Genomic DNA, 27,556 nt, shown 5'->3' with positions numbered 1-27,556 from the left:
GCAGAATTTAAGATAAAAATACTATAAAGAAAAGAATGATATGAGATAGGCATCGGCATCAGTAATTGTTGGTTTTCCTGCTACTAGTGCCTCTGCACTTTCAAATACCAGTTTAACATATTTTAAAAGAAATATGATTAGCTGAAACAAAATGTTTTTTTTTTTTAAGAAAAACCACTGCAATATACTGATACCATATTGTTTTTAGAAACCTCTCACCTTAAATCTTCGGGGGGGGGTTGTTTTTTGTTTTTGAAATTGCATGGAATAAACAACATGGGGTTTGGGTTATGTTCATATGATAAGTTACAGAACTTTAGTTAGATTCCTTGAGCTTTAGGCATGATAGCATGGTAAATATCCTGATAAATTATGGAATTATTTGCTTTAATTATCTCTAAATATTTTTCATGCTTGATTTTGTAAGGTCCAGAAGGTTTTATTGGATTTGGATATGCAGCCCATTAAAGATAACCAAGCAAAAAAACTAAGTGGTGGACAGAAAAGAAAGCTGTCAGTTGGAATTGCAATTCTTGGTGATCCAAAGGTAAATAGCAAAATAATTGAAATAGTTATGGGTATTGTAATACTCTGTCAGTCACAAGCTACATGTAAACTGAAGTATAACTGTATTGTTTAAATAGGAGAGGGAAGGATAAATGAAATATGATTTGTCCAAGCAAGTTTTCACCAGCAGCAGTCCCACTCAGTAAAGGCTTAAGTAATCAGTCCCAGAATGTTCCCACAGATGAATAGGCTGCCTCTTTTCAGCTGGCACTATTTAGTTCAGTGTTACTCCTGTAGTCTTAAAGAGTATTTTGAGGGCATTTAAAGTGCACAATTTTACAAGAATTTGGCTAGATTTCACATAGTTTTATAGCTGCCTAAACGCTTGGCTTTCATTGAAGAATACCAGAAGGAATTACAGAACATAAGGGAATTTCATTCACATGTGCAGATCCATATCCACAGAGAGATAACACCAAATCTTACTCTGGGCTTTTCTGTTTACTGTCCAAAATACATAAGCCAAGTATCTGAACAACGCTTGTTAAAATAAATTAAAAATAACACTATCAATTAAACCATATAAATAACTTAGTAATATACTGTGTCAATAAAGAAACATTAAGAATCCTTAATACAAAATTATAGCAGGTCAATAGAAATAAGTAATCATTCAAGCAAAAAATAACTCAGCATAAGCACCCACACCAGTGAACTGGGGCTCTGGAAAAGGACTTTCTCACCATATGGAAGTAAACAAAGTTCCACTTTTCTTTGAATTGACACATGTATGTGCATGCAGACACACACACACACACACAGACAGAGGTTTTCTGCTCAAAGATAGAAATCCAAGCATTAGCTTCTTATATTGTTTCAGAGACGTGGTTGGCTTCATGGTGAAGTAAAACATGTATTCAATTTTAGAGAGCAATGTAATGTGAGGCAGCATCTTCTTTTTAGACATAGAGCTGCCAGTGAAAATCTCTTCCTTGCAGTGAAATTATTGAGACATCTGCCAAAACATATGTTATTGTCAGCTTCCCATAGTGTTTATCTATGTTTATCTATTACCCACCCAGCAAAGATTGCTCTGTGCCAAATTTGCTGAGAAAGTGGGCAGGCCAGTGCAAAAAAAGATCAAGTCCATCTCTTTATGCTGCATTACCAGGCTTAATCTTAGTGCTTTTGAAGCATAGAAGAATAATGGGATTTTGGAACTGGCTGGCTATAATACATTAATCACCAAGACTGCAGAGAGAAGGGCTTAGCCTATTAAAATACAGAATCACCACCAAACTGAACAGTACAGCTCAGTTTAGGAGATTTTTGCTTCTTCCTTCATTATCTTTGCTGAACAAGAAAGAAAAATTGTGAGAATGGCTTTTTTAGGACTTAAGATTATTTCTAATGTATATTTCTTTGGGCCTTCATACAATTTCAGTTTCCACAAAAAGAGAGCCATTTTTTAAAAAAACTAAGTTTACAATGTTATTTACATCATGAGATTGGAATCTTCCAAGTAGAAAGTCCTGTTCCCATGTGAGGCTGACCTCTTTTTGTAGGAGTTTTTCTTTGACTTATCCCTGAAACCTTGCAGTCTAGTTCTGTTACGTTATATCATATTGATAACTGAAATATGTAGTGAGTTTTTACCTGTGAGACGCTTGACTGTCTGTTCACAGGTAACTAGAATAAGTCAAAGTAACAACAAAATGTTGCAGTTTGGATTGCATCTGTTCAGAATTCCGGCCATTTACAGGTAGTCCTTGATTAATGACCACTCATTCAGCAACTGAAGTTGCGATGGCACTGAATGAGTGGTACTTAAGACTTGTCCTTGAAGTTCCAGCCATTGCAGCATACCTCCAGTCACATGATCACGATCTGGGCACTCGGCAACCTGTTCGTACTTATGATAGTTGCAGCTTCCCGCGGTCACATGATCGCCATTTGTGACCTTCCTTGCCAGCTTCCCACAAGCAAAGTCAATGGGGAAACTGGCAGGGAAGGTCACAAGTTGCTCCCGTAAGTTGCTCCTGCTGCTTTTTCTCCCGAGGACCCCACTACAGAGTACAAGATCTGAGGGATCTCCAATTCCGTAGCACACACCTGCCTGCCTGCCTGCAGCACCCATTCTCCTGCCCAGCTGCACTCGCATGGCACTGCAGCACCCCCTTCCCCACTTGGCCATACTCATGCGGCACCGCAGCACCCCCTGCTCTGCCCATGTGTGGCACCACAGCACCCGCTCCCCAGCCCACCATCCTGCTCACCTGCCGCATCACCTCTTATGCCCCAGCCCTCCCGCACTCAGTGTGGCACCGCAGCACCCCCTGCCCAGCTGCACTCCATAGCATTCACTTGCCTGCCGGCCTGCTTGCAAGCCGCTTTGCTGGCTTCCCCATTGACTTTGCCTGTTAGAACCAAGCACGAAGTCACAAGTCAGTCACATGAGGTCTTCAGTTAATGACCTGTGATCCTTGCTTAACAATGGCAACAGGGACTGCCAGGATTGCCATCCTTAAGCGATGTGGTAATCTGATGTTATGGTTTATGATTGCATTGCTTAGTGGCAGAAATTCCAGTTCCAATTACCGTCATTAAGTGAGAACTAACTGTAATTCATCCTCCTTCCCTTTTCCCCTCAGTGCTTAGCAAACATTCTTCATTCATCATGGGGCTTTATGGGATTTCCCTCCACCTTCCCACACCATTTAGGAGGGTTTTTTCCCTGCAATTTTGCTGTTTTCCAGATGTGCATTTCTTTCTGGAAATAATAAAAGCATTTAACTTTATACAATCTTGTTACCAAGCAGCATTTGTATTTGTAAAATGAATACTTAGTTTTACCTATTGTTTTCCCTGGCGTTGTTTAGGTGTTACTCTTGGATGAACCAACTGCTGGTATGGATCCATGCTCACGTCATACAGTTTGGAATCTTTTGAGAAACAGAAAAGCCAACCATGTGACAGTGTTCAGTACCCATTTCATGGATGAAGCAGATATTCTTGCAGGCATGTTCAATTAGGTGCTTGTATGTTAGACATACAGTATATTATGCATAACGTAAATATTTTTGGTTGCTATAATACAAGCTTTAGCCATTTAGGATAAAGATCCTTTCTGATTTTACTTCTAGATCGGAAAGCTGTAATTTCTCAAGGAATGCTGAAATGTCTCGGATCTTCTCTCTTCCTTAAGACAAAGTGGGGAATTGGCTATCGTTTGAGGTACAACAAACGATATGTTTTTATGTTGTATTTTAATGAATTTTTATCTTCTTGTAAACTGCCCAGAATCATTTTATGAGATGGGCGGTAACAAATTTGATACATACATACATACATACATACATACATACATACATACATACATAAAACAACTTTCTGCTCTGTTCTAATATCTGTTCTAATTATCACAATCCTACTTCAACATTTGTGCTCTTAAATGCATTGAAATTACTTTATAATTACTCTTTCATTGGTACGTGATCGTAACATGAATTGGATTGTATGATTAACATTGTTGTCATGCTTTTCTTGAAGCTATCATTGAAAATTACTTGAGAACTTCAGCTAGTATGGAATATAGTTGTTCAAGTTCTTGTTAGGGCTAGACAGCTCATCTATGATATCTGTTCTGCTGTCAGTTGCTAGTTCATTGTTTAATCTCAATTCAGAGCACTTGCATTGATCTTTAAACAATCGGAGCCCAGGTTATTTGAAGGAATGCTTATGCTTGCATTAACGTACCAGGGAAGCAGCAAGAGCAAGTAAGCCCTGTTTACTTGCTCCTCCATTATTGCTTAAACTTCTTAGTGAAGGACCCTTTATACAGTTGACTTTGTCTCTGTTTCTTTTAAAGGAGTTTTAAACTCTACTTGTCCTCTCTGGGTTCTGGTTTAAAAAATTTTAACTGTTTGCTGCTGTTTGATACTCACTTTTTTTAAGTATTCAAATTTTGCTGAAATTTATTACATTTTACTACTTTATATTGTAAGTCCCCTTAGGAGGATCTGAATGGTAGCTAATAAATAATTAATATTTATTAAAACCCTTCATGAATTCAAGTATGAAAATACAACTTCATTTTCAATTAGACTACAGTATATGAATCAGTCTTCTTATTTCTGTAATGAATATCATGTGTCACTTTGCAAAACAATAATGTATGTGTGTGTTTCTTAGTATGCACATAGATAGGTACTGTAACACAGAAGCTACCGCATCTCTGATCAGACAGCACATCCCCGGATCAAGTTTGCTAAAACAGAATGAAGAACAACTGGTATATGCGTTACCTTTTAAAGATATGGACAAATTTTCAGGTATAACTTATTCCTCTGTTGAGTTCCAGGGAAAAGTGGAAGATTATATTGAAAAGTATTTTAAATTGGTAATTATATTAGACCTTTGCTCGAAGACATTAATATTAATATGCAGAAAGTTGGTAGTCACTTTAACAGAGAAGAGCTGATCCCAGATACATTTATTATCTAAGTATCATTGTTTTTCTGCTTTGGAATAAAGTTTTGGGAAATTAGAAACTTTCTGATTTCTGCTGTTCTGCTGCACTGAGCAACTGTAAAAAGGGTATTGCAGAGAAATATAATTGCATTTACAAATTTATTGCTAAGATTTCCACCTCCACCTTTTTTTCTAGCTCTGTTTGCTGATCTAGATACTCATGTTCATTTGGGTGTTATTTCTTATGGTGTTTCCATGACAACTTTGGAGGATGTTTTCCTCACGCTGGAAGCTGAAGCAGAAATTGACCAAGCAGGTAAGAAAAAACTGCCTAACTTCCTATACTGTTTTTAAAATATAATACTACAAATGCTATCTCATTAGTAATTGTCTCATTATTCAATCATATTTCAGCTTATACAGTAGTAGAATTTTCCACTTTTAAATTGGGTTGGACAGCAGCATTTTTGGGATGGAAGCTTCATTGGTTCCTTCAGAACACTTTGGAGGCCACACAGATAAAACTGGCACAGAATGTAGTCAGGACACAGACATTGATTCACATTCATGCGTTCACATACATATAATGATCAATTTAGAAGAACTAAATTTTAAGCCACCCAAGCTATTCTTCTCTCTTTCTTAGATTTTAGTGTATTCAACTCAGAAAAAGTAGAAGAAGAAATGGATACAAAATCTACTGATGAATTGGAGCAAAGCCTACTAATGCTCTCTGAAGTAAAATCTTGCGTGATGAGCAGGAAGTCTCTCTGGAAAAAACAAGTCACTACTATGGCAAAGGTTCATTTCCTTAACTTAAAACGTGAAATTAAGTCAGTGGCAGTGGTGTAAGTATCTCAGCTTTGAATTAATCTAATTAAAAATCAGGCTATTGGTGTTAGAACAGGAACAATCAAAAGCATGAATTATATAGTTACTTTTCAAGGCTAGGCAGGATTGAAAATGGGTGGAATGATGAGTGAGGCCGTTTTAGAAGCACAGCAGCATTGTTCCAAAGACAGGGAATGTGTAACAGCAATTCAAGGAACATGGTGGCGGGAGGTGGCTGAGCAGGCAACAACAGTCGGTCCAAATGTCCTGCTGGCAGCTATTTTGACTTCCTGTAGTGTCTCAGAGGAAATTATTCTTGTAGTGAGGGTATATCTAAAATGGTTAGAAGTTAAAATAGCTCTTGAAAGATTGTCTAGATTTTTTTTCTGGAGAAAAGCCAAGGGGAGGCTAATACTCAGCAGGATACATAATGATGGCTACTGCCCTGGTAGCTGAATGCAAATGAACTATAGGTTAGTGATGGACCTGGTACATTTTTCATTTACATAGTACGTCTCATGATGAAATTGCTGTAGAATATTCCTCTGTGTTCATTTAATGCAGAATTTCTAGGCAAATATGGGGAGGATGAGGGAATTTGTGGGCAAATTTGGAAGGCATCGGACCTTTCATAGAATGAGGAAAGAAATGGGCCATTGCACCAGCAGAAGTCTGTTCACACATTGTTAAATTGACACAGTGTAATTTTTTTACATTTTACTGTCAATATTCTTTTCTCAGATAAGAACGATGATTCCTAAAATTAACAGCTTGTGGCAGCAACTGACTGATAATAACACTGGATGCAACACCTTACATACTAGTCCTACAATCTTACTCCCCTTTTCTCTCTGAGGGGAGGGAGGAGAAGCTGGCATAGCTCAGTCTGATTGGTTAATTGATGTCTCACTCTAGCAATAGTTGTTAAAAATAATTTTCCGTATACTTGTAGAATTTAATTGTATACTGAGAGTTTTAAAAATATTTTAAAAAGAAAACTGGTGTGCATTACAATATAGGAAAGTTCATGCTCCAAACATTTAATTACAGTACTTAGTATCTTAAGAGATCCTGAGTTTGTACTTTTAGTCACAGACTGATGGACCGTAATGATTTTACAAATTCCTCAAGACAAGCCTGCCTAGCACTGATCTAGAGAACTGCTATTCTTAAATTGACTTGTATGAAAGCAGGATTGGTATTACTTCTGCTTTTTCTTTTCTTTCAGATTTTTGTTATTTGCAATGTTTCTTGTTATTCAAATTTTTATGTTTGTTATACATCACTACTTCAAAAATGCTGTAGTCCCTATACAACTGTCTCCAGATTTATATTTTCTTAAGACCAATGAAACATATCACAAGTACAAAACTAGTCTCCTCATTCAAAATTCCACTGGTAAGAAATTTAAGTACTACATTTTTAATGCAATGTATTGATTGGTTTTATTTCAATTTCTGGCATTTCCAGTTCTTTATTTTATATGTATAAAAGAAGTAAACTGGAAATGCACTACTGGACCTTATTATTCACAAAGATTACACTCTAGCATTCCACAGCAGATTTAAAAAAAACATAGATACAGCTAGTCTTCATTTACTGGCAATTGGGACTGGCAACTCTGTCGCTAAGCAATGTGGTCATTAAGTGAAACATTACATGACTGTGCTGGGCTTACAACATCAGTTCTGCAGTCGCTAAGCAAATCACTGTGGGTGGTTAAGTGTGACATCATGTGACCATGACTTGTGACATCCTGCTGACTTCCCCACTGGCTTTGCTTATCGGAAGCCAGCTGTGAAGGTTGCAAATGGCAATTGTAAATGGGCACTGGTTGTGAAGCACCCAAATTGCAATCACATGACCGCGGGGCACTGTGATGGCTGCAAGTTTGAGGGCCAGTCATAATCCTTTTTCAGCACTGTCGTAACTTCGAACAGTTGCTGAACGAGGCAGTCAGTAAGCGAGGACTACCTGATACAGTATTTTGGGGCTATGGAGGTGAAATTTTGAAGCTGGAAAATGATTGAAAAGACAGCAGAGATTCTCCCAAAAATCAAAGCAGAGGAGAAATAAGTTTACGGTAGCCACTTTAGATCTTATGTTCTCTCACTTGATTTTATTCCAAATAAAAAATAAACAAACAAAAATTAAGGAAATAAATAATTTTTGAATAAAATACAGCATTCATAATAAAAATAAAAAGCAAAGATTGCAGAATAAAATAAAGAAGGCATGGGATTCCTCATTCCACAGTTGAAATTAGTAGCACTCCATCTCTCCACTTAGCATTTTTAAGAATACCGCAGATTTTTGAGAAGTTGTAGTGGGTAGGGAGTCAGAGCTCTCCACTGTGGAGTTGCTTGTTCTCACTATGGAGGCAGTAGCGTGCAAGAGAGCACAATCATATATATTAAGAACACTGCAGAATACTGGAATCACTGAGAACTTGACTGGAAGTTCCATATTTCTGCAGATGAGCAAAGTGGCAGACTGCTTAGAACCAAAAGTATGGATATGCAAAGTGGATTATCAGGGATAATGAATTCAAGTCTGTATAGACCAACTATAGATAATGAGGCCGTGGCTAATAAGGTCCAGCTGCATATTTGCATGTACATTTCAAACTAATGGGTGACCAATGGAGTGCCTAACCTCGTGTGCATCTGCAGGAACGAAAGCAGGGTTGCATCACAAACTCTTCCCCTTCTGTGTACATATAGCGCCATGACTCTGGTACTAAAGGGGTGGGGTTGCTTCATGATGCTGCAGTCCTGCTCTTGTCATTCTGGTCCATCCCACTACAAACACCACTTCCTAACCCTCTCTAGAATTGAAAAGCACACACTTTTTTTAAATGAGAATATCATCCTCTCTCTGATTATTCATATATTGAACCTGAATATATTTTTGAGAGTTAACTGTGATTAAATTTTATACACTTAAATTGCTATTTGTGTATGGAATATTTGTAAAATTTATGTGTCATGTTCTCCTTTTTTTTAACCTAGGGTCAAACATAGATGACTTAATTAGTGCTCTTAGAAACCAGAATATACTGACAGAGATACGCAATGGCAGTGATTATGAATCAGCAGATTTCCACAGTACAACATTAAATAACAGTGGATATGTGTCATTTGCCCCTCATAGTGCAGCATTAAATGTATTTCAGGTAGACAAGGTAAGAAGAGATAATAACTCTCTTAGAATATAGAGGAGTTTAGTAAAATGTGTGTGCGATTATACATGGGTGTACAGCATAATCGGAAAACAAATTGAGCAAATTTACTGGGAATAGAACTATTTCAATTTAGTAAATATGTAGATGGAAAAGTGCTTAGGACGCTATGGGCACTTCAGTTTTGTGAGGGAATAAAATGTATGCACATACATAAAATGAATATTATTAGGATTTATTTTAAATAATATTTGGTGCTCACTTGGGACACCCAGAACGCAGTATGACTGCAGTTGCCCAAACCAGTCCCAAAAGGTGTGGGGAACGGATATAAAATTCTAGCCCTGTGCACATGAATGGTGTCCCTCTGGTAATTTTGCCTCTCCTGTTCTTATTGGCCCTCTGCCTCTCCCAAAAATATGAAATGCAACCTCCCAGCCACTAAAATGTTGCCTATCCCTCTTAAATGCTAAGTGCTTGTTCAAGTGACATAAAACATAGGGAAAGGTAAGAATAACAAAAATAATAATTTATTTATACATACATACATACATACAAACAAACAAACAATTTATATAGCTGCCCATCTCAGGACAGTGACTCTGGGTGGGCCACAGAAGTTTAATACCAATCAAACCAATACAACAAAAGCAACTACAATAACACACAACATACACCTGGGCCTAAAAATCCATTCTTAATCTATACAGATCAAACAAAAAACATCTATGAACAGGGTTTCTTAAATAAGAAACATGGAAACAGGACAGACATGAAACATGAAAACAGTTGACATGAACAGAAACCATTTGGGCCAAAAGGAAAGCAGCCCAGAAATCACCAGTCTAAAATTAAAATAATGTTCATCTGGAGATCTTAAGGATCAAAAAAACCTGTCAAAATATGTATCAAAGAAATCTGTTTTAAAGGATGTCCATTCTACAGCATAGAGCCACTACCAAATGAAAGAAAAATGCATGCTATTTTATGTCTAACACTAGACATAAAAATACATGAGCCCTCACTGGATCAGACGAAAGGCCTATCCAGTACAGTGTTCTGTTCTGACAGAGGCTAATTATTTGCCTCTGTGAAACCTTCAAATAGAATTTGAATGCGAGAGCTTTCCCCTATCTCCCCTCCAGTACTGTGCCGCCTCTGTCTCTGGAGGTAATATCAAAGTAGCAAAGGCTGCTCCATGAGCCACAACTCAGAAAAAAACATGTCCTTCCCTCCATTTCAATCTCAGCTAATTAAGGTTCATTCATGAAGGTTCTGTTCAGTTCTGACAAATTGGTAAGGAAGCTCAGGGAGCTGTATTAAGTAGTCTGCTAAATAATGTGCACCAGGAAATAACTTCTCCATCTAAATGCATGTGGGCCACTACTGGTGACTAGATTTCAGTGATTAGAGGATAATAGGAAGGATTTCAGGATAACCACCCAACCGTAGTAAAACATTTGGCAACACCTTCTGGGACTTGGAAGATGCGGAAATATTTTGTGATCAAATAATAAAGCACTTTATCCATTGTAATGATATTATTGATTTATATTGTAAATAGTATGAATAGTATCATATTGCATCATTTTATGCTTCTAAAGGTCCGTTTTAACTCCTTTTTTGTAATGAGATATTTACTGCTTGTTGTTGCATTATATTCAGATTTATGCTGTATTCTCACAAATATAACCAGTTTAATTTTTATCTCTTTTGTTGCAGAGTTATATCTTTACAGCTGCTTTTAATCGTACCATGGTACATTCTTTACCTGTTATGATGAATATTATTAGTAACCTCTATTTATATAGTTCAAATGTAACTGAAAAGATCCATGTTTGGAGTAACCCTTTCTTTCAAGTAAGTGACCATAAAGTCCAAATGCTGATACTGTAAATTCTACTTATAATGATGTTGTTAGTTGTATTAGGGATGAAAGGATTTCCACCACTGTATTCAATATTCTACTATAGCTCCAGTCTGCTTCAGTTGATTGATGACAACCATTAAGCATTTTTCCTACATTAACTTTGGCATTTGTACATGTATTTTCAAGCTTTGTCTGTTCTAGTTTCACCATTTACATAGTAAAATCTTTCAGAATAATGTTCCTGTATGTACACTATAAGCAAGTTCTAAACTGGGCCAGAGATTTCCTGGAAATCAGCCAGTGCTTTCAAGGAAGTGTACTTTGCTGCTTGTTCACAACAGGTTGTTATGGTGACTGACATCTAGCTTAGAATGCTCTTGCCATATACTGATTCTTGGCTGGTTATCAACCGTGCCTCCATCTTTATGATTTGAAAGAATGCTGGAACCAAATGGAGGGAGGGAGAGGGAAGGGAAGGGAGAAAAGAGAAGGGAAGGGAAGGGACGGGAAGGGAAGGGAAGGGAAGGGAAGGGAGAAAGAGAAGAGAAGAGAAGGGAAGGAAGGAAGGAAGGAAAGGAAGGAAGGAAAGGAAGGAAGGAAGGAAAGGAAGGAAGGAAGGAAGGAAAGGAAGGAAGGAAGGAAGGAAGGAAGGAAGGAAGGAAGGAAGGAAGGAAGGAAGGAAGGAAGGAAGGAAGGAAGGAAGGAAGAAAGAAAGAAAGAAAGAAAGAAAGAAAGAAAGAAAGAGAAAGAAAGAAAGAAAGAAAGAAAGAAAGAAAGAAAGAAAGAAAGAAAGAAAGAAAGAAAGAAAGAAAGGCAGGCAGGCAGGCAGGCAGGCAGGCAGGCAGGCAGGCAGGCAGGCAGGCAGGCAGGCATATTTCTGACACTCCCTGCCAGCTTCCCACAAGCAAAGTCAATGGGGAAGCCAGCAGCAAGTCATAAGTCGCTCACACTCCCACTGCTTTTTTGCCCTCGGTCATTCTGTTTCTCTGTTTAGGTAAGGAAATACCTCTGAAACGATGACCCAACAGGTCACGGGTTGTCTAGTGTTATTTCAAGTTCTGGAATATTACCTAATTTTTGATGTACAGATTGGAAGTAGTTGGTATTGCAGGATTATATAATATGAAAGAAATGAAATCAAATGCAAATATAGAGACATGATCTATATTATGACAAAATAAGTGGGATATAAGTTTAGCCTTTGATAGATTTCCATTCATACAAATATTAAGTATTCTCAAGTTATAAAAATCTCTTATTTGTAGGAAATTACTGACACAGTTTTCACACTTGTGCTGTATTTTGAAGCTGTTTTACTAGGCGTTATTGTCACTGGAATGCCATCATATTTTGCCATGGAGAATGCAGAAAACCACAAGGTAACAAATCACAATGTTTGTTTATCTATCAACTTTATAGACTGTCCAGTTCATAACGACTCTGGATGTTGTACAAGTTAGATCATATCCAATAAAATAAAAAGAAGGTAATAACCTGGGGATAAATATGCCCATTGTGTGCGTGTGTGCGCGCCTTTGAGTTAGTTTTGACTCCTAGCGAGTACCTGGACAAGTCCCTGCAGATTTCTTGGCAAAGATTTTCAGAAGTGCTTCACCATTGCCTGCTTCCTCAGGCTGAGAGAGAGTGATTGGCCCAAGGTCACTTAGCTGGCTTTGTGCCTAAAGCGGGATTAGAACTCACAGTCTCCCAGGTTCTAGCCTAGTGTTTTAATGAAATTCCCGCCAAGGCAGATACTTCCTAACCCAACTTCTGGGGAAAGTGGCAGGTCTTCAGGGTCCATTTAAAGGACAGCAGGGTTGGGGCAACTAGAACTTCTAGGGGTATGCTAATTCCATTGGGCAGGTGCCATAGCAGAGAAGGGACACCACATGGGTCCCATCAGATGACATTGTTTATTTGTTTAAAAATAACACAACTGTAAAGTTTAGTTGTATGAATAGGTTAAAAAACCCTATTTTTACGTATGACTATAATTAGCTAAACTCATGCAGTAACCTTCACGTCCCCAGCATTAGCCAACATTTGGCCACAGAGTTTTAATTCAGAATTCAGAATGGGAAATGGAGGACTCTGGATGGCATCTATTCTCACCATTAGAACTCTCCCCCAAATCTAGTTTTTGTCTTTATTTTGGCCCATTTTTAGCTTTTTTTCTGTAGTTTTAACAGTGAGAGGTGCCTCTTAAAGTCATTTTTCAGGAAAATTTCAGGCTTTGAGGAGAGTTTGAGGAAGGTTCTTTCCCACAGCATACCACCTGTTACAATGACTGTATTTATGTAGATTAATACCAAAAAAGGAGACTTAAAAGAGTGTATGAACTATTGTACAGTATCCTTAATTTCATATGTTAGGATCATCTAATGCTGTAGTGAATATAGGAGATGGTCTTTAAGGAAAGATGGATCAGTTGCCAAGGCAGTGACCAGATAGATAAAGCTTTGAGCCCAGGCCAGGTGGTTTGTGAAAACACCTCAGACAGCCCACCCCCATCAATTCACATGACAATAAAAGAGGGAGGAAAGGAAGCACGTTCAGACTTGCAATATTCTGCTTGTTTTTTTGTTTTTAGATTTTTATCCCACCTTTGGGGGATAAAACTACCCTGTGACGGGAGTTTGGCTGAGAGAGAGTGACTGGCCCCAGCCGGTTTTTCATGCCTAAGGCAGGACTGGAACTCACAGTCTCCTGGTTTCTAGGCCAACACCGTAACCACTATGCCAAACTGGCTCTCAAACTGTTACTATAGCTGTTCTAATTAAATTAGTTACAGCTCTATATGGGGTTGATTTCTTAGTCTTCATTAAAGGTTCCAATTTTTATAAAAAGATGCATCAAGAATTTGATTTTTTTTCCTTATAAATAGACTCAGTGCAAACCTGCTGGTAGCTTGAGATGTCTTTAAGGCATATGTTGTTGTTTAGTCGTTAAGTCGTGTCCGACTCTTCGTGACCCCATGAACCATATTGCGCCAGGCCTTCCTGTCCTTCACTGCCTCCCTGAGTTTGCTCAGTTTCATGCTCATTGCTTCAGTGATGCTATCTAACCATCTCATCCTCTGCCGTCCTCTTCTCCTTTTGCCTTCAATCTTTCCCAGCATCAGGGTCTTCTCCAAAGAGATCTCTCTTCGCATTAGGTGACCAAAGTATCTGAGCTTGAGCTTCATTATCAGTCCTTCCAATGAGCAATCAGGGTTGATTTCCTTTAAGATTGACTGGTTTGACCTCCTAGCAGTCCAGGGGACTCTCAAGAGTCTTCTCCAGCACCACAGTTCAAAGGCATCAATTCTTCGGCGCTCGGCCTTTTTTATGGTCCAGCTCTCACAGCCATACATTACTACTGGAAAAACCATAGCTTTGACTATGCGGATCTTTGTCGGCAAGGTGACGTCTCTGCTTTTTAATATGCTATCTAGGCTTGCCATAGCTTTCCTCCCAAGGAGCAAGCGTCTTTTAATTTCATGGCTGCAGTCTCCGTCTGCGGTGATCTTGGAGCCCAAATAAATGAAGTCTGTTACTGCTTCCATTTCTACCCCTTCTATTTGCCAGGAATTGATGGGTCCAGATGCCATGATCTTAGTTTTTTTAATGTTGAGTTTCAAGCCAGCTTTTGCACTCTCCTCTTTCACCCTCATCAAGAGGCTCTTTAGTTCTTCTTCACTTTCTGCCATTAGGGTGGTATCGTCCGCATATCTGAGGTTGTTGATGATTCTCCCTGCAATCTTAATTCCGGCTTGTGATTCTTCCAGCCTGGCATTTCTCATGATGTACTCTGCATATAGGTTAAATAAGCAGGGTGACAGTATACAGCCTTGTCGTACACCTTTCCCTATTTTGAACCAATCGGTTGTTCCATGACCAGTTCTGACTGTTGCTTCTTGGCCCGCATACAGATTTCTCAGGAGACAGGTAAGGTGGTCTGGTACTCCCATCTCTTTAAGAATTTGCCACAGTTTGTTGTGATCCACACAATCAAAGGCTTTTGCATAGTCAATGAAGCAGAAGTAGATATTTTTCTGGAACTCTCGTGCTTTCTCCATGATCCAGCGAATGTTGGCGATTTGATCTCTACACTTGTTGAATTATTGTGTACGCTTTATGGTAAAAAGGTTAAACAAGAAATGCAAAGAGGGAAAGCAAGCAATGTGTGTGTGTGTGTGTGTGTGTGTGTGTATTGTTTACTTTCCATGCATGCATGCATAAATATATATCAGAATTTGAACAAAAATTGGTCCTGCATCTGTAAAAGATGTCAGTTTCACTATAGAAGTGCTACTTGTTGCAAACATCTTTTTTTGGCCACATGGCATTGGGTTAGGTTGGGTTTTTCAAACTGGGTTTCACTCTAGGGTTCTGCAAGGACTTGAATGGGTTCCATGGGTCTAAGAAAAAAAACCTCGTAAGAGAGACTAAGAGAAGGAAAAAAGAGCACCAGTTTGGTATAGTGGTGAAAATACTAGCCCAGAAACCAGGAGAGTGTGGGTTCCAGTCCTCCCTTAGGCATGAAAGCTGGCTGGGTGACCGGGCCAATCACTTTCTCTCAGCCCAGCCCACCTCACAGGGTGGTTGCTGTGGGGAAAATAGGAGGCCAGAGTATTAAATATGTTCGTCACCTTGATTTGACCAAATATAAAAAATGTGAGATAAAAATCTAATAATAATAATAACAATAATAACAACTCTCTACATGAGATGAAGTGGGGATTTTTCTCCCTTCATCCTTAAGGAAACCCCCTCTGCAACAGATTAAGGGAATAAACTCTCCTCAAAGGACAAAGAGTTTTTTTCCACCTTCACTCTTCACACCAACGGGAGAAAAAAATCTCTCTGTCCCTTGTGGAGAGATTTTTTCTTTTGTCTTTTTCCTTCAGTGACTGGTGGGGGACCTCTTTCCTCAAGGGACTAAGTGAAAAAAGTCTCCATCCCTTGTGGAGTTTTTTCCCTTAGTCACTAAGTGAGGGGGGAAGACAAGGGGGGGACCTTGAATGCACTCAGCCATCCACTCCTCCCTAGATGCTGTTCTTCCCCCTCATTTGCTAAGTCACAACATTTACAAGGGCTCCACACCGGAGGTGACTGGCTGCCTTTTCCTTACTGCCTTCAAGCCTGACTCCATAAGGGTGAGATCAGGAAGGCTAAGGCCCAGAATGAGCTGAGGCTTACAGTGAAAGCCAAAAATAAAAATTAAAAGAGTTTTTTTGGTATGTGCAGAACAAGAGGAGTGTCAAGGAAATGGTCTCCCCACTGGCTGGAGAAGATGGCAGATAGTGATGGAGAACAGGGAAAAAGCTGAACTGCTTTATTGCTATTTTAAACCTGTCTTTTTACAAAAGGAAAAAGTGGTCCAGCCTGTCAGGAGCTGCATCATGGGGGATGGAAGAGAAATGCAGGTCAAAATAGATAAGGAAGTGGTGAGAGAACACCTACCTGCTTTCAATAAATTCAGGTTGTTGGGGCCAGATGGATTACATCCCAGGGTACTAAAGGAACTGGCAGATGTGATCTCAGAAGCACTGACTTTAAGAACTCCTGGAGTACAGGGGCAGTGCCAGAAGATTGGAGAAGAGCTAGCATTCCAATCTTTAAAACAGGGAAAAAGTGGACCTAGGGAACTACAGACCAATCAGCTTGACATCCATACCTGAGAAAATCCTAGAAAAGATAATCAAGCAGTGAGTTTGTAAGGAACAAGGTGATTATTAGAAGTCAGCATGGCTTTGTTAAAAATATACTACCATTATGTGATATCTCTGTCTGTCTGTCTGTCATTCATTTATTTCTTTTGCAGATCAGAGCTTATACCCAACTTAAAATCTCAGGACTTTATCCTTCTGCTTATTGGTGTGGTCAGGCACTAGTTGATATCCCATTATTTTATATAATTCTTCTTCTTATGGTAGGAAGTTTATTTGTATTTCATCATGGAGTATATTTTTTTCCTGAGAAGTTTCTTGCTGTGGTAAGTTCTGTTTTACAGCAAATACATTTCCTATTTTTTTTTCATTTTATTGTTAATGCATTTGGATTTTAAACTGTCTCTCCACAAAAGTGGATAAGAATATCTTTACTATCTTTTTTTCACAATTGGAAACCATGTTATCAGTCAGTCACATATTGGTTTATCTTAAGAAGCAAAATTCCATACAGATGTATAGAATACTTTTCCAAAATTCTTTTTTTTTAAAAAAAAAGATCAATCATTGCTTGCTATGTTTGTTTGGTTCAAAATTAGAAGGGCTCATTTTAATAATGTATCTGTATGCCAAATCTAAGCCAGGATCTCAGGTTGTGTCTAGGGAAACAATAGAAGCAAAGGTAAAAATTTGCTATTATTGGAGATGGGTTACAATATTGTTCATGCAGACCTATGAGGTTCTTTACACAAGATACATTTTTTAAGAAGTGAAAACTCAGCATTGTTGCTAGAATTATTTTTTTTCACCTCCTCATTCTTTGCTAGGGAGCCATAGTGTCTGATGCATTTTACACATCCAGCCATTTTCATTAACAAGAGAATCCTCTCCACCTCTCCTATCTCAGTTCCTACAAATTTCCACAAATGCATATTTTCATCAGTGATTGCAAGAACAGTTTTGAAGAGGAATAGGACAGCTGAGTATATGCAAGGCATACAAGAACAGAAGAAAAGGAGGAGGAATTAAGGGTCCGAATGGCCTGCCTGTTAGGAAACTCCTCCATTAGAGGAGAGGTTGGCTTGTGTATTGTTCTAAAAGAAACCCACTAAGAATTCTCTTTTCACCTGCAGGTTTTTTGCCTTATCGGCTATGTACCATCAGTTGTTATATTTAATTATATTGTCTCATTCAGCTTTAACACCATTCAAAATACCAAAGAATTTTGGTCATTCATTTTTTCAGTGGTAAGTTAAAATTATTGATTGATTGATTGGTTGATTGACTTATATTGCTCATCCTTCTTACACAATATAACCCTGGTGGCTAACAACAATTAAACCTCTATAAATGTATGAAAAATGAAAAACCAGAACCCCACAACATTTTTTTAAAAACAGCACACTCCAGCCAAGGCATCGTAATAATCACACACACAATTACACGTGCTGGGTTAAACTCCTATCCCGGAGGAAGAACCAGGTCTTCATGGTCTTCTGGAAAGCTAAGAGGGTAGGGTCTTCCAGATCTTGGGGGAAAGGCTGTTCCAAAGGAGAGGTGCTGCTACAGGGAAGGCACACCTCCTAGTCCAGCCAGATGACATTGTTTAGTAGAGGAGATCTGGAACACACCCATCCTATCTGATCTGGCAGGACAGGCAGATATCCTCAGGTATAGCCTGTCCTGTAAATAACCTGGCCCATGCATGCAGGGCTTTAACGTAATAACCAACATCTTGAATTGCACCCAGAAGGAGACTGGGAGCCAGTGCAGCTCCCACAGCAGTAGTGTAACAAATGCAAACCTTGGAGCATCTAGAACCATGTGCACTGCTGTATTCTGGACCAGTTGAAGCTTAGGTGGCCTTCAAGGCAGCCCCATGTAGAGCACACTGCAGTACTGTAGATGGGAAGTGACTAAAGCATGAGTGCACATGGGCAGTGGCTCCCAAATTGTGCAAAAACTCTCCAGGGGAGTGCTACCCTGTTGCGAGTTAAAGATGACAACTCTCCAAATGCAGGGGGGTCCGAAAACCCAGAGCCATTTTGTGTTTCTAGTGTTGAACTGCAGCCAGTTCTTCCCCATCAAAACCTTATAGCCTCCAGGCACTGAGTAAGGACCTGAATGGCGTCACTTGTCCTGCCTGGGGTGGAGATGTACAGCTGAGGATCATCAGCATACTCTACCCCATGCCGCTGAATAATAATCAGAATACTCTACCCCATGCCGCTGTCAGGCCCAGCCCAAGAACAACGGTGAAACAGTCCAGTTGAGTAAAGTTCTCTTATTTGCTTACACCTTATAGACAGAATCTTGCCAGACTAAATCTGTACTACAGCAACCAGTGGATATACCCTGGGAGGTTCTAGGGAGTGGCTGTCCTGAACCTCTTTCGCTTCCCACACTCCCCTTGAGGACTGCATTGTCTCTTATTTCCTTTCCCCTTCTGGAATGCACCCCCTCCCTCCTTGATAGCCTTGATCTCCCACATCACCCTCCCCCTCGTAGATACATTCCATCACGCACCCTGTGGCTTCTCTCCCCCCATCCCCATGAATGCAGAGGAAAGAGAAGCTCTGCAGAAGAGTGCCCCGTCACTCTCAAGCCTCTAAGCCAGAAGTATACTATGATCAATGGTATTGAGAGCCACCAGGAAATCCAGGTTGGACACACCACCCCATCCCAAGCTCTTCAAAGGTCGACCATAACTGCATCTCAGTACTAGCCTGAACACCCACTGAAAAAGGTCCAGATAATCTGTTTCCTCTCCTTTCTCCAGGTTATTTAATTTGTTTTTCTCCACTTTCCTTAATTTACTAAACTATTAAGTTTTGAACCTGTGAAGGGGCTAGGGCTAGCTCTGCACCCTGAAATGACATTATGCATTGGCTACAACGTCTTTCTACCACGTATTTGATGCCATTCACTGGGGTCCTGGGATGCCACTGGATAAAAATAAATCACATAATTAATGCTTTAAATTTCCTTTTCTCTTTTAGGCTGCCTTGGTTTGTTCTGTTGTCATCGAAGTAGCTTTCTTTATGTGGTATTATACAGCAGCCGCTGTTCTTCATGTTTGTTTTTCTATTTTTATTCCCATCTATCCTCTTATTGGGTGTCTAATTTCTTTTATAAAGGTAGGCTTTCCATGGAATTGAAGCATTAAATTTATTTTTGGCATGTTCTAGGAGAATAAATTGACATAGATTAAATTACTGTGTGTTTGGATATATGCCTGTATGTTAATGAAATTATATGTCTATATGTATACATGTGTGTATTATTCACTTAAGATAAATACTGGATAAATATAAAATTGGAGACAACATAGGTGAAGAGAGAGACATTAATTTACATTGCAGGAGAAGTGGGAACAGAAAATATTAAAAAGGATGATCCTGTCTTCACTTTCAGCCGTATTTATGGTTTTTTCATTGCTCCATTGGCTGTCCTCCCCATCAGTGCTTAACAATATTGCAAATCATGCTTTGAAGTGCTTCCCAAATCTCTGGAGTAGATTTTGACAGTGTAAAGCTTTATGAGGTGGAAGTAATCATTCTCTCCACATTTCAGTGGCAAAAACATTTTACTAGAGGGTTAAATTATTTCCATCTTTTATGTTAAATATTCTTGGATAAGATTATGGTGCTGCTCCTTGCAAGCTGAGAATCAAAACATGAGAAGGTTACCTTCAGGTTTGAAGATCAGAACAAGACTCATATAACAAGTAATTTGGATACTACATTTAGTATCATTCCATTTCAATTAATATGAATTGCCACCATAATGCTTTTACCAATTTAAAATATCATTGCAACCAAATCAGGTAGTATAGAAGGGGGCTCTCTCACTGACTCTCCTGGATACTTCCTGAGCTTAGCCTCTCTCCCTAGCATTTTGTTATTGTCATCACTTCTTCTCACCATGGACAAGCCTGGAAGAAAGTTTTGTCATTTTCACAAATACTTTGTCATTAGCCATGGAAATCTGCATATATATATATAATTGTCAAGTCCTTCCCGTTATCATAGGGAATAGAAGTTGGAATAGCAAAAAAGTGGCCTGAGAGCTGAAAATGCAATCAAAATAAAAGATTTCATCTGAAGAAGACACAAAAAAATCAGGAACCTAAAAACCACCTTATGCTGAGTGAATGTTGTGTTCATCTAACTCACTGCTGTCTACACAGACTAGACTTATGGCTCCTCAGGATCTCATTCTAGTCTGCCTAGAAATACCAAGGATTTAACTTTTTTCCATATATTGCAAGTACTATAACACTGAGCTGTGGTGGTAAGAAGCAGGACTGTGTAGAGACTTTTTTTCAGGCTACCTGAAAAGAGTCACCTTCTTTCAGACCTCCTGGATGGGTCAGTTCCTTCCATCAGCCATGCCTTTTTTGAAGGTCATACAGGAGCCTGAAAAAAGATGTGACTGCTTGAAAGAGGTCCTGGTCTTGCCAAGGTTCTGAAAGCTTCCAAATCATTTTCAAATATTTTTCTGCACTGCCATTAAACAGACTATTATATTTTGTACTGAAGAGTATCTTACAGCTGTTAAATAAGTAAATCATCTTAGTCCTTCAGCTGTGATGGACTCTGCAGCTCAAAAGATGGATGAAAGAAAGATTCAGTCCTTATTGGATAGATACAGAAAGGAAGGAAATAATCTCAACGCTGCTGATGACAGAGAATAGTTTATAAAAACTATTATAAATTATCACTAGTTTATAAAAAGCTAGTCTAGTGAATTCAACTGTGACTGTAAATTCTACTGGTTTTGATAAGAGTAAAGCATGCTATATTTTCTTTATATATGAATGTGTTTCAGAGCTGATGTATAGAATCAAATAAATCTAGACAAAAATAATCTATTTACCTGTTTTGTCACTCTTTGCTTCTCCAAATGTATGAGTTATAATAATATAATCAAATTAAGAGCATCCTCTGAAAAACATTAGAAGAATTTAAAAATAAGAGTTTATTACCTTATTCACCTGGAATTCAGTCAAGATGGGAAGATATTCAAATAGTTTATTGGGTTCAGTAGTCATCCTAAGTTCCATTATTTAAAGTTTGTAGAGCTTGGCTTTAACTAAGTATTTATGTTTTGTTAGATAGCCCGGAAACTTGATAACAAGATGGAAAAACATTCAGAAAGATTGTTGATTTCAGTTATAGCGGTAAGCACCTTTTAAATAAAAGATCCAAGAGATCAGCTATTTTATTACACTTAGAAATAATAACATACTGTGTTGTTTATATTATGGTTAGCCTGTTTATAATTTGTGCAAAACTATGACACATTTAAAAGATTGGTTGAGCCACTCTGATGACCCCCCCCCCAAAAGTAATACATTATTTGACTTTACTGTGTTTTCAGAAGCATTCATTATTAATGGAATAAAAAAGCACATATATTCTGCTTTATTGCTTTAAATGCAGTATTATTATAATTATGTAAAAAAAATGAGTTATATTATGAAGGGAACTTAGGAAGTTGCTTTTGGACTTGGAAGGGGGAAGGAAGGCAGTACTCTTATGAGTTAAATGGAGGAACAGAGCTTTTCTTCAAGACTTTTTTATTAAGAATTATGGGATTTTCAGTCACCCTTGTTGGGCAATGTGTTCCAAAAATGTTTATTGCTTGGTCCTGAAGAGATGTTTCTAAAAAGCTGCTCATTTCACTGACGCTTAATTCTAACAACTGTATCTGTGCTGGTAAAAGTGATTTTATGTAGAGTGCCAGCATCGGAGCAGCAGGCTGGCCTTGCCAGTGCTGTATTTAAATATTATTGAAGAATATTGATTTTTTTTTGGTACGCTTCCCAGAGTTGCATTACTCAAGATGGGCGGTCTCATATAAAAGCTTTGAATAAGTACATAAATGAGACAAGATGGATGTCAGCCCTCCCAGGTAAACCAGACAGGAAACAAGACTAGATGAGTTAATTCTACTTTATTGTAATGCTGCATTAACAGAATCTTGCAAGTCTGAAAGTACAAATCTCCCGCCCTCCCTGTTTACTACCTGAGCAGTTAGAGTGGGTCTTTCCTAAGTTTCTCTGGCATTACTCTGTTATGGACTCCTTTCTCTTTTATCTGATCATTCCCTAGGTGACATCTCTCTTCCAAGGTCACCCTCATATTCCATCACATTGGAATATCTATTATTTCATTTTTATGTTTCTTAAATATGAAACAATTCTTGTGATGGTATGTGGGAATGACCTTGGAAGATAGGAGGAAGACCCGCAGCAAGATTGATTTTAGCCCTTTGAGGTAGCCCAGACAAGAAGCACAACCAGGAGCATAAGCGGTATCTTTATTGTAAGATTTCATTAAACAGAATCTTGCAAGACTGAGAGTATTCCTCCCCTCTCTTTTTAGTCTCTGGAAAACTAGGGAGAGTCCCTTCTGAAACACTTCCCATGCTTTTCCCCCACCTACGGACTGAGCTGCCTCTTACCAAACCGTTGCCTAGTTTGTGGGTCTTCCTCCTGCCTCCCAAGGTCATTCCCATATACCATCACAATTCTATATTCAGCTTTAAGATGGATGAAAAAAGTGAAATAATAGAATGTAAGATGGGCCATCAATCTGTTACTTCATCTTGTGCTATATTGGGGCAGAACAGAATTGTGTTAGTAGTTCATGGAATCAGGCAGGTTTATTTATGTATCTGATAACTTTATGAAGTGCATAGTTGATTTAACAGGAACCTAGGGCAAAAGATAATAAACAGCATCTTAGAAAAAATGCATGCAAGAATATAACCATAAATAAAATTAAATTTCAAAAGTTAAAATGTTAGAGAACAAGGTGAAACAATAACAAATAGCAATAAAAAACCAGAAGAAAAAATGTGCATCTAAAACCAAAATCTACCTTTTCCCCTTCCAGCTTGAGATGTATAACTACACTTCGGGTAATGACTGTAAAGTACTGGCAGTTCTGGGTCAAAGAAGACAGTCTTTCAAATATCCTGAACCCAAACAATTTAAGCTTTCTAAGTCAAAACAGCTACTAAATTTGTTGGGAAGAAAAGGCTAAGATGTTGTTTATTATTATTATTTTTAAGACTTTATTGAGCGGAAAAGGCTAAGATGTAGTACAGTGCATCATAACTATTCAGCTGATACAATGAATTCTTTTGTAAAATATTCTACCATAAGCAACTGGCATTCTAAGCGGCTGTTTTCAGTTGTCTGATTCAATTGTACTTGCCTATTTATTGTACTTGCTTCTAGCAAAACTAAAGTTGTTTTAATGTGGTTTTTTCCCCTTTCATATTAGCCATATTTGCAGTGCATAATTTGGCTCTTTCTTCTGCGTTATCTTGAAATGAAGTGTGGGGGCAGGTCAGTGAGAGAGGATCCATTTTTCAGGTTGGTATATCACTGATTTCTTTTTAAAATTTAATATCCTAATACCAAATTTCAGTAGGAAATGATAAATTTTAACTAGCTTTTGAAGAATATTTTTATCAATCTTTTTGTCTAAATAAATAAAAATTTAATGCTTTAATTTAGGATCTCAGATTTACTGCTTAGAAATCTATATGTACTTACCCTTGAATCTAATCAAATAATTTTTATATTAAAGGGGAACAGAAAAAAAATATTACTTAACTGTAATATTGAACTAGTATTAAAGAAAAAAAAGACTGGAAAGGATATTCAGTTTCTTGCACTGAAACTTGGATTCTTTATTAAAACCCAAAATATAATTCCAAGGAAAACACACATTCTTAGATATAGAATAAAGAATGTGCACGTTAGTCTTACTTGCAGACTATGAAAGGATGGCTGTTTCAAAAATACAGGTAGTCCTCTGTTAACAATGGCAATTGGGACCAGAATTGCTGTTACTAAGCAACATAGTCGTAAAACATGACATGACGTGACCATGCTGCTTAGCGATAGCAATTCCAGCACTCCCAGTTGCCATCATTAAGCTAATCACTATGGGTTGTTAAAGTGAGGACATCACATGGTCACCATTTGCGACCTGCTGACTTTGCTTGTTGCAAGCCGGGAAAGAAGGTTGCAAGTGGGGACTATGGGGATGCTGTGATGGGCAGAACTCTGAGGACCAGTCATAATTACCACTGGTTCAGCACTGTCGCAAGTTTGAACAGTCTCTGAACGAGTGGTTGTTAAGCGAGGACCACCTGTGTTTATTTAAAGAACATTTACCAACATTTTTAAACACAGTTCTCTTCCCCAGTCCTTTGGTAATATATTTGCGATTGCCTTCTGTGGATCCTCTGTTTTATGAATTTTTTAGTTGATGAATCTGCAGATATCCTTGTGTTGACGAGCATTCCTTCTACTGCTCCATGTGAATTAATGGGTGTTATCATTTATTTTCATATGAGATCCACCTTCTCCTGACCCTCTCCATTGACTATCTTTTATTGAACAAAACAGCCTCCTAGACTTTAATGTAAAGGATGTGGCCTGGGAAGCTCTTTCTTCTAGTTGCTGCTTATAGTATTCGTGATAGATGTTTCAGCAAGGGGGCAGACTTGCAACTATAGCTTTTCTTCCTGTTGTGTTGGATTGTTCCTCACATCATGGCATCTTGTGTCAGGTTCAGCCCAAGAACAACAACAGGGGAATCCAATACAGTTCAGTTCCTTTATTAGCTTGCACCTAATAGACAGAATCTCGCTAGACTAAACCTATGCTAAAGCAACTAGTGGATATACCCCGTGAGACTCTAGGGAAGAGTCAGCCTTCTCCTCTTCGCCTTCCCAGACTCTTGTTGTGGGCTGAGGAGGCGCTTGCTCTGGAATGTCTCTCCCCCCTCCTGACAACCTTGAACTTCCATTCCAGAATCTTCCCCGCTCATGCTATCCATTACATCTTGGAACCTTTTCCAATTAAGAACGTGCTAATTTGAGTGCACTTACAGCTGACATATCTAATTGTTAAATATTAGACGGCACATTTTCCTGTTAATTTTGTCTGTTCAAAGGGCCATGGTAGAGAATGAATCTATTACCTATTTTCAGAACACCTGTGAAGCTCAAGCCCTGGAAACTCCCAGATGTGCCACATGATGAGAATGAGGATGAAGATGTTACAGCAGAGAGGTTGAGGGTCAAAGCTTGGATAACTTGTCAGAGTTGTGAAGAGGTAAATCTTCCCATTCTCTCTTAGCACTCTCATTATTGCCATGGCTCTTGATGCAAACTAGCATGGAAAAGGGTAATTTGCATAGGCATCTGTAAACAGCTGATGGGTGATAGTTTTTCTGAATCTAAAAAATCAACCTGTATTAAAATGACAGAATGTTTATTGAAGTGATAGGCCTGATTTTCAGAGACTGATTTATCCTGTGAAACAATCCAAATTATTTTTCCTCTGTACAGTCTGTTCCGTTTATGATACCTTCTGACAAAACCTCAGAATACTGTGGTATATGAACTGACTTTGAATTGAAACTTCAATCATTTCTACAATAACAGTCCTCCAGTCCCATCATTACATAGTGGCTACAGGACTGTCTTCCAGACAATGAGACTTTTTGTCCCTAAACTATTCTGATTGTAATTTAAAACCCAGATGATATTTCTCTAGGCCAGTATTTCTCAACCTTGGCAACTTTAAGATATGTGGACTTCAACTCCCAGAATTCCCCAGCCAGCATGCCGGCTAGGGAATACTGGGAGTTGAAGTTCACATATCTTAAAGTTGCCAAGGTTGAGAAACACTGCTCTTGGCTGTTCCATTCATTATGATGTTTGCAGAAACTGGGTCTCTATGAGGACAGGCATGATTACATTTTGTGGAAACCTAAGCCAGCCTGGCTTGTTCCCTGTCACCATGTTACTTTGCACCTAAACATGTCCTCCTTCCTCTCCAAGAAAGATAAAAACAATTTGTTGTTTCTTGTGCAGAATGTTATGGTGTGTTTCTCCTGCTGCTATACATTTCTGATGTTGCCATGCCAGGAGCTCTACATTTTAGCTCCTTTGAGATCCACTGTACAATAGTACAGCAGGAATTGGGAACAGGAGGTGCTGTCTACCCATGATTGCTCAGACTATACCTCTTAGGGGCAGAAAGCATGACCAATTTGGGAAACATCATAATTATGTCTGTCCCCCATACAACATCAAAAGAATTATTTTTGTAAGATGTTAGGGGTGTGTGTGTGTGTTAGGTGGGGGGAGTGTTAATAGTAACCTCATGTTAGGTAGATACCCATCCCCCCAAAATCTAGAAGTGTTTTATGTATGTACATTCATTTTTGTGTTCAAAATAGGAGGGATCCAGGTTACCGATTGAATGAGTTTTTGTCCATTTAAAGGAACATTTTTGCATTGTATATTCATTCTAGCTCAGATATAAGCTTTGTGTTTGTTTTTTTTTAATTAGAAACCAGCAATTTTAGTCAGCTGCTTGCACAAAGAATATGATGAAAAGAGTGATTTTCTCCTTGGAAGAAAAATAAAGAAAGTGGCAACTAATCGTGTTTCATTTTGTGTAAAAAAAGGTCGGTGTTTAAATTATTTATTGTGGAATCAATATTAAAAAAATAAAATGGATAAACTTGCCAAGCAAAAACTGCAGATTCTGGCTTTTTTCTTTCTTAGGGGAAATACTGGGAGTGTTAGGCCCAAATGGAGCTGGGAAAAGTACACTAATAAATATTCTGGTGGGAGAAGTTGAACCAGCTTCAGGCCAGGTAACTGATTCTAACCATATCTTTTACCAGTTTTTGCAGCTAAACTTTATAGGAATTCTCATCTAAAAGAGATCTTGTAGTTCAGATAGTAATTCTTTCTGGATTGATAACATGAATGTCTCATACTGAGATTGCATATGCTTTATTATATATGATGAGTGATGAAAGAATAGCATTGGAGGTATATTTGTTACTAGTGATGTATCGATTGATGGGTATATCTCTTCCTGTGAGCTCCTTCATATAGTCCTCTTTCTGTGATAATTATAGACTATGAACTGAATAAAAATAAATAAAATGACCTGACTACAAAAATGTGTGCTTAAACCAAGTGGAATTGGGGAAGGGAG

At 38.4% G+C, this 27,556-nt stretch overlaps 1 protein-coding gene across 14 annotated transcripts in view; it reads left to right on the top strand.

The window, feature by feature from the left end:
• LOC103056925 (cholesterol transporter ABCA5) overlaps positions 1-27,556 on the top strand; it is an 83,017-nt gene that overhangs the window by 32,991 nt on the left and 22,470 nt on the right. For all 14 annotated transcript variants that reach the window (XR_015795729.1, XR_015795728.1, XM_088138318.1 and 11 more), the window contains 18 exons: positions 428-547; positions 3,387-3,525; positions 3,651-3,741; positions 4,699-4,838; positions 5,174-5,293; positions 5,624-5,825; positions 7,037-7,206; positions 8,820-8,992; positions 10,712-10,849; positions 12,125-12,238; positions 16,665-16,835; positions 17,643-17,756; positions 19,509-19,646; positions 21,626-21,691; positions 23,805-23,896; positions 25,528-25,651; positions 26,897-27,014; positions 27,115-27,206. Coding sequence is in view for 12 of the 14 variants with exons in the window: in XM_088138318.1 (XP_087994444.1) it covers positions 428-547; positions 3,387-3,525; positions 3,651-3,741; positions 4,699-4,838; positions 5,174-5,293; positions 5,624-5,825; positions 7,037-7,206; positions 8,820-8,992; positions 10,712-10,849; positions 12,125-12,238; positions 16,665-16,835; positions 17,643-17,756; positions 19,509-19,646; positions 21,626-21,691; positions 23,805-23,896; positions 25,528-25,651; positions 26,897-27,014; positions 27,115-27,206 (2,322 nt within the window). In the remaining 2 variants the exon portion in view is untranslated. The remainder of the gene's footprint in view (positions 1-427; positions 548-3,386; positions 3,526-3,650; positions 3,742-4,698; positions 4,839-5,173; positions 5,294-5,623; positions 5,826-7,036; positions 7,207-8,819; positions 8,993-10,711; positions 10,850-12,124; positions 12,239-16,664; positions 16,836-17,642; positions 17,757-19,508; positions 19,647-21,625; positions 21,692-23,804; positions 23,897-25,527; positions 25,652-26,896; positions 27,015-27,114; positions 27,207-27,556) is intronic.

This window comes from Python bivittatus, unplaced genomic scaffold (genome assembly GCF_059951505.1).
Source record: "Python bivittatus isolate LINGU-HERP-01145 unplaced genomic scaffold, Pbiv_v1 ctg000220_np1212, whole genome shotgun sequence".
In the NCBI taxonomy this organism is placed as follows: Eukaryota; Metazoa; Chordata; class Lepidosauria; order Squamata; family Pythonidae; genus Python; species Python bivittatus.
The sequence above is the reverse complement of the archived record's forward strand: the minus strand, read 5'-3'. Positions and strand labels throughout refer to the sequence as shown.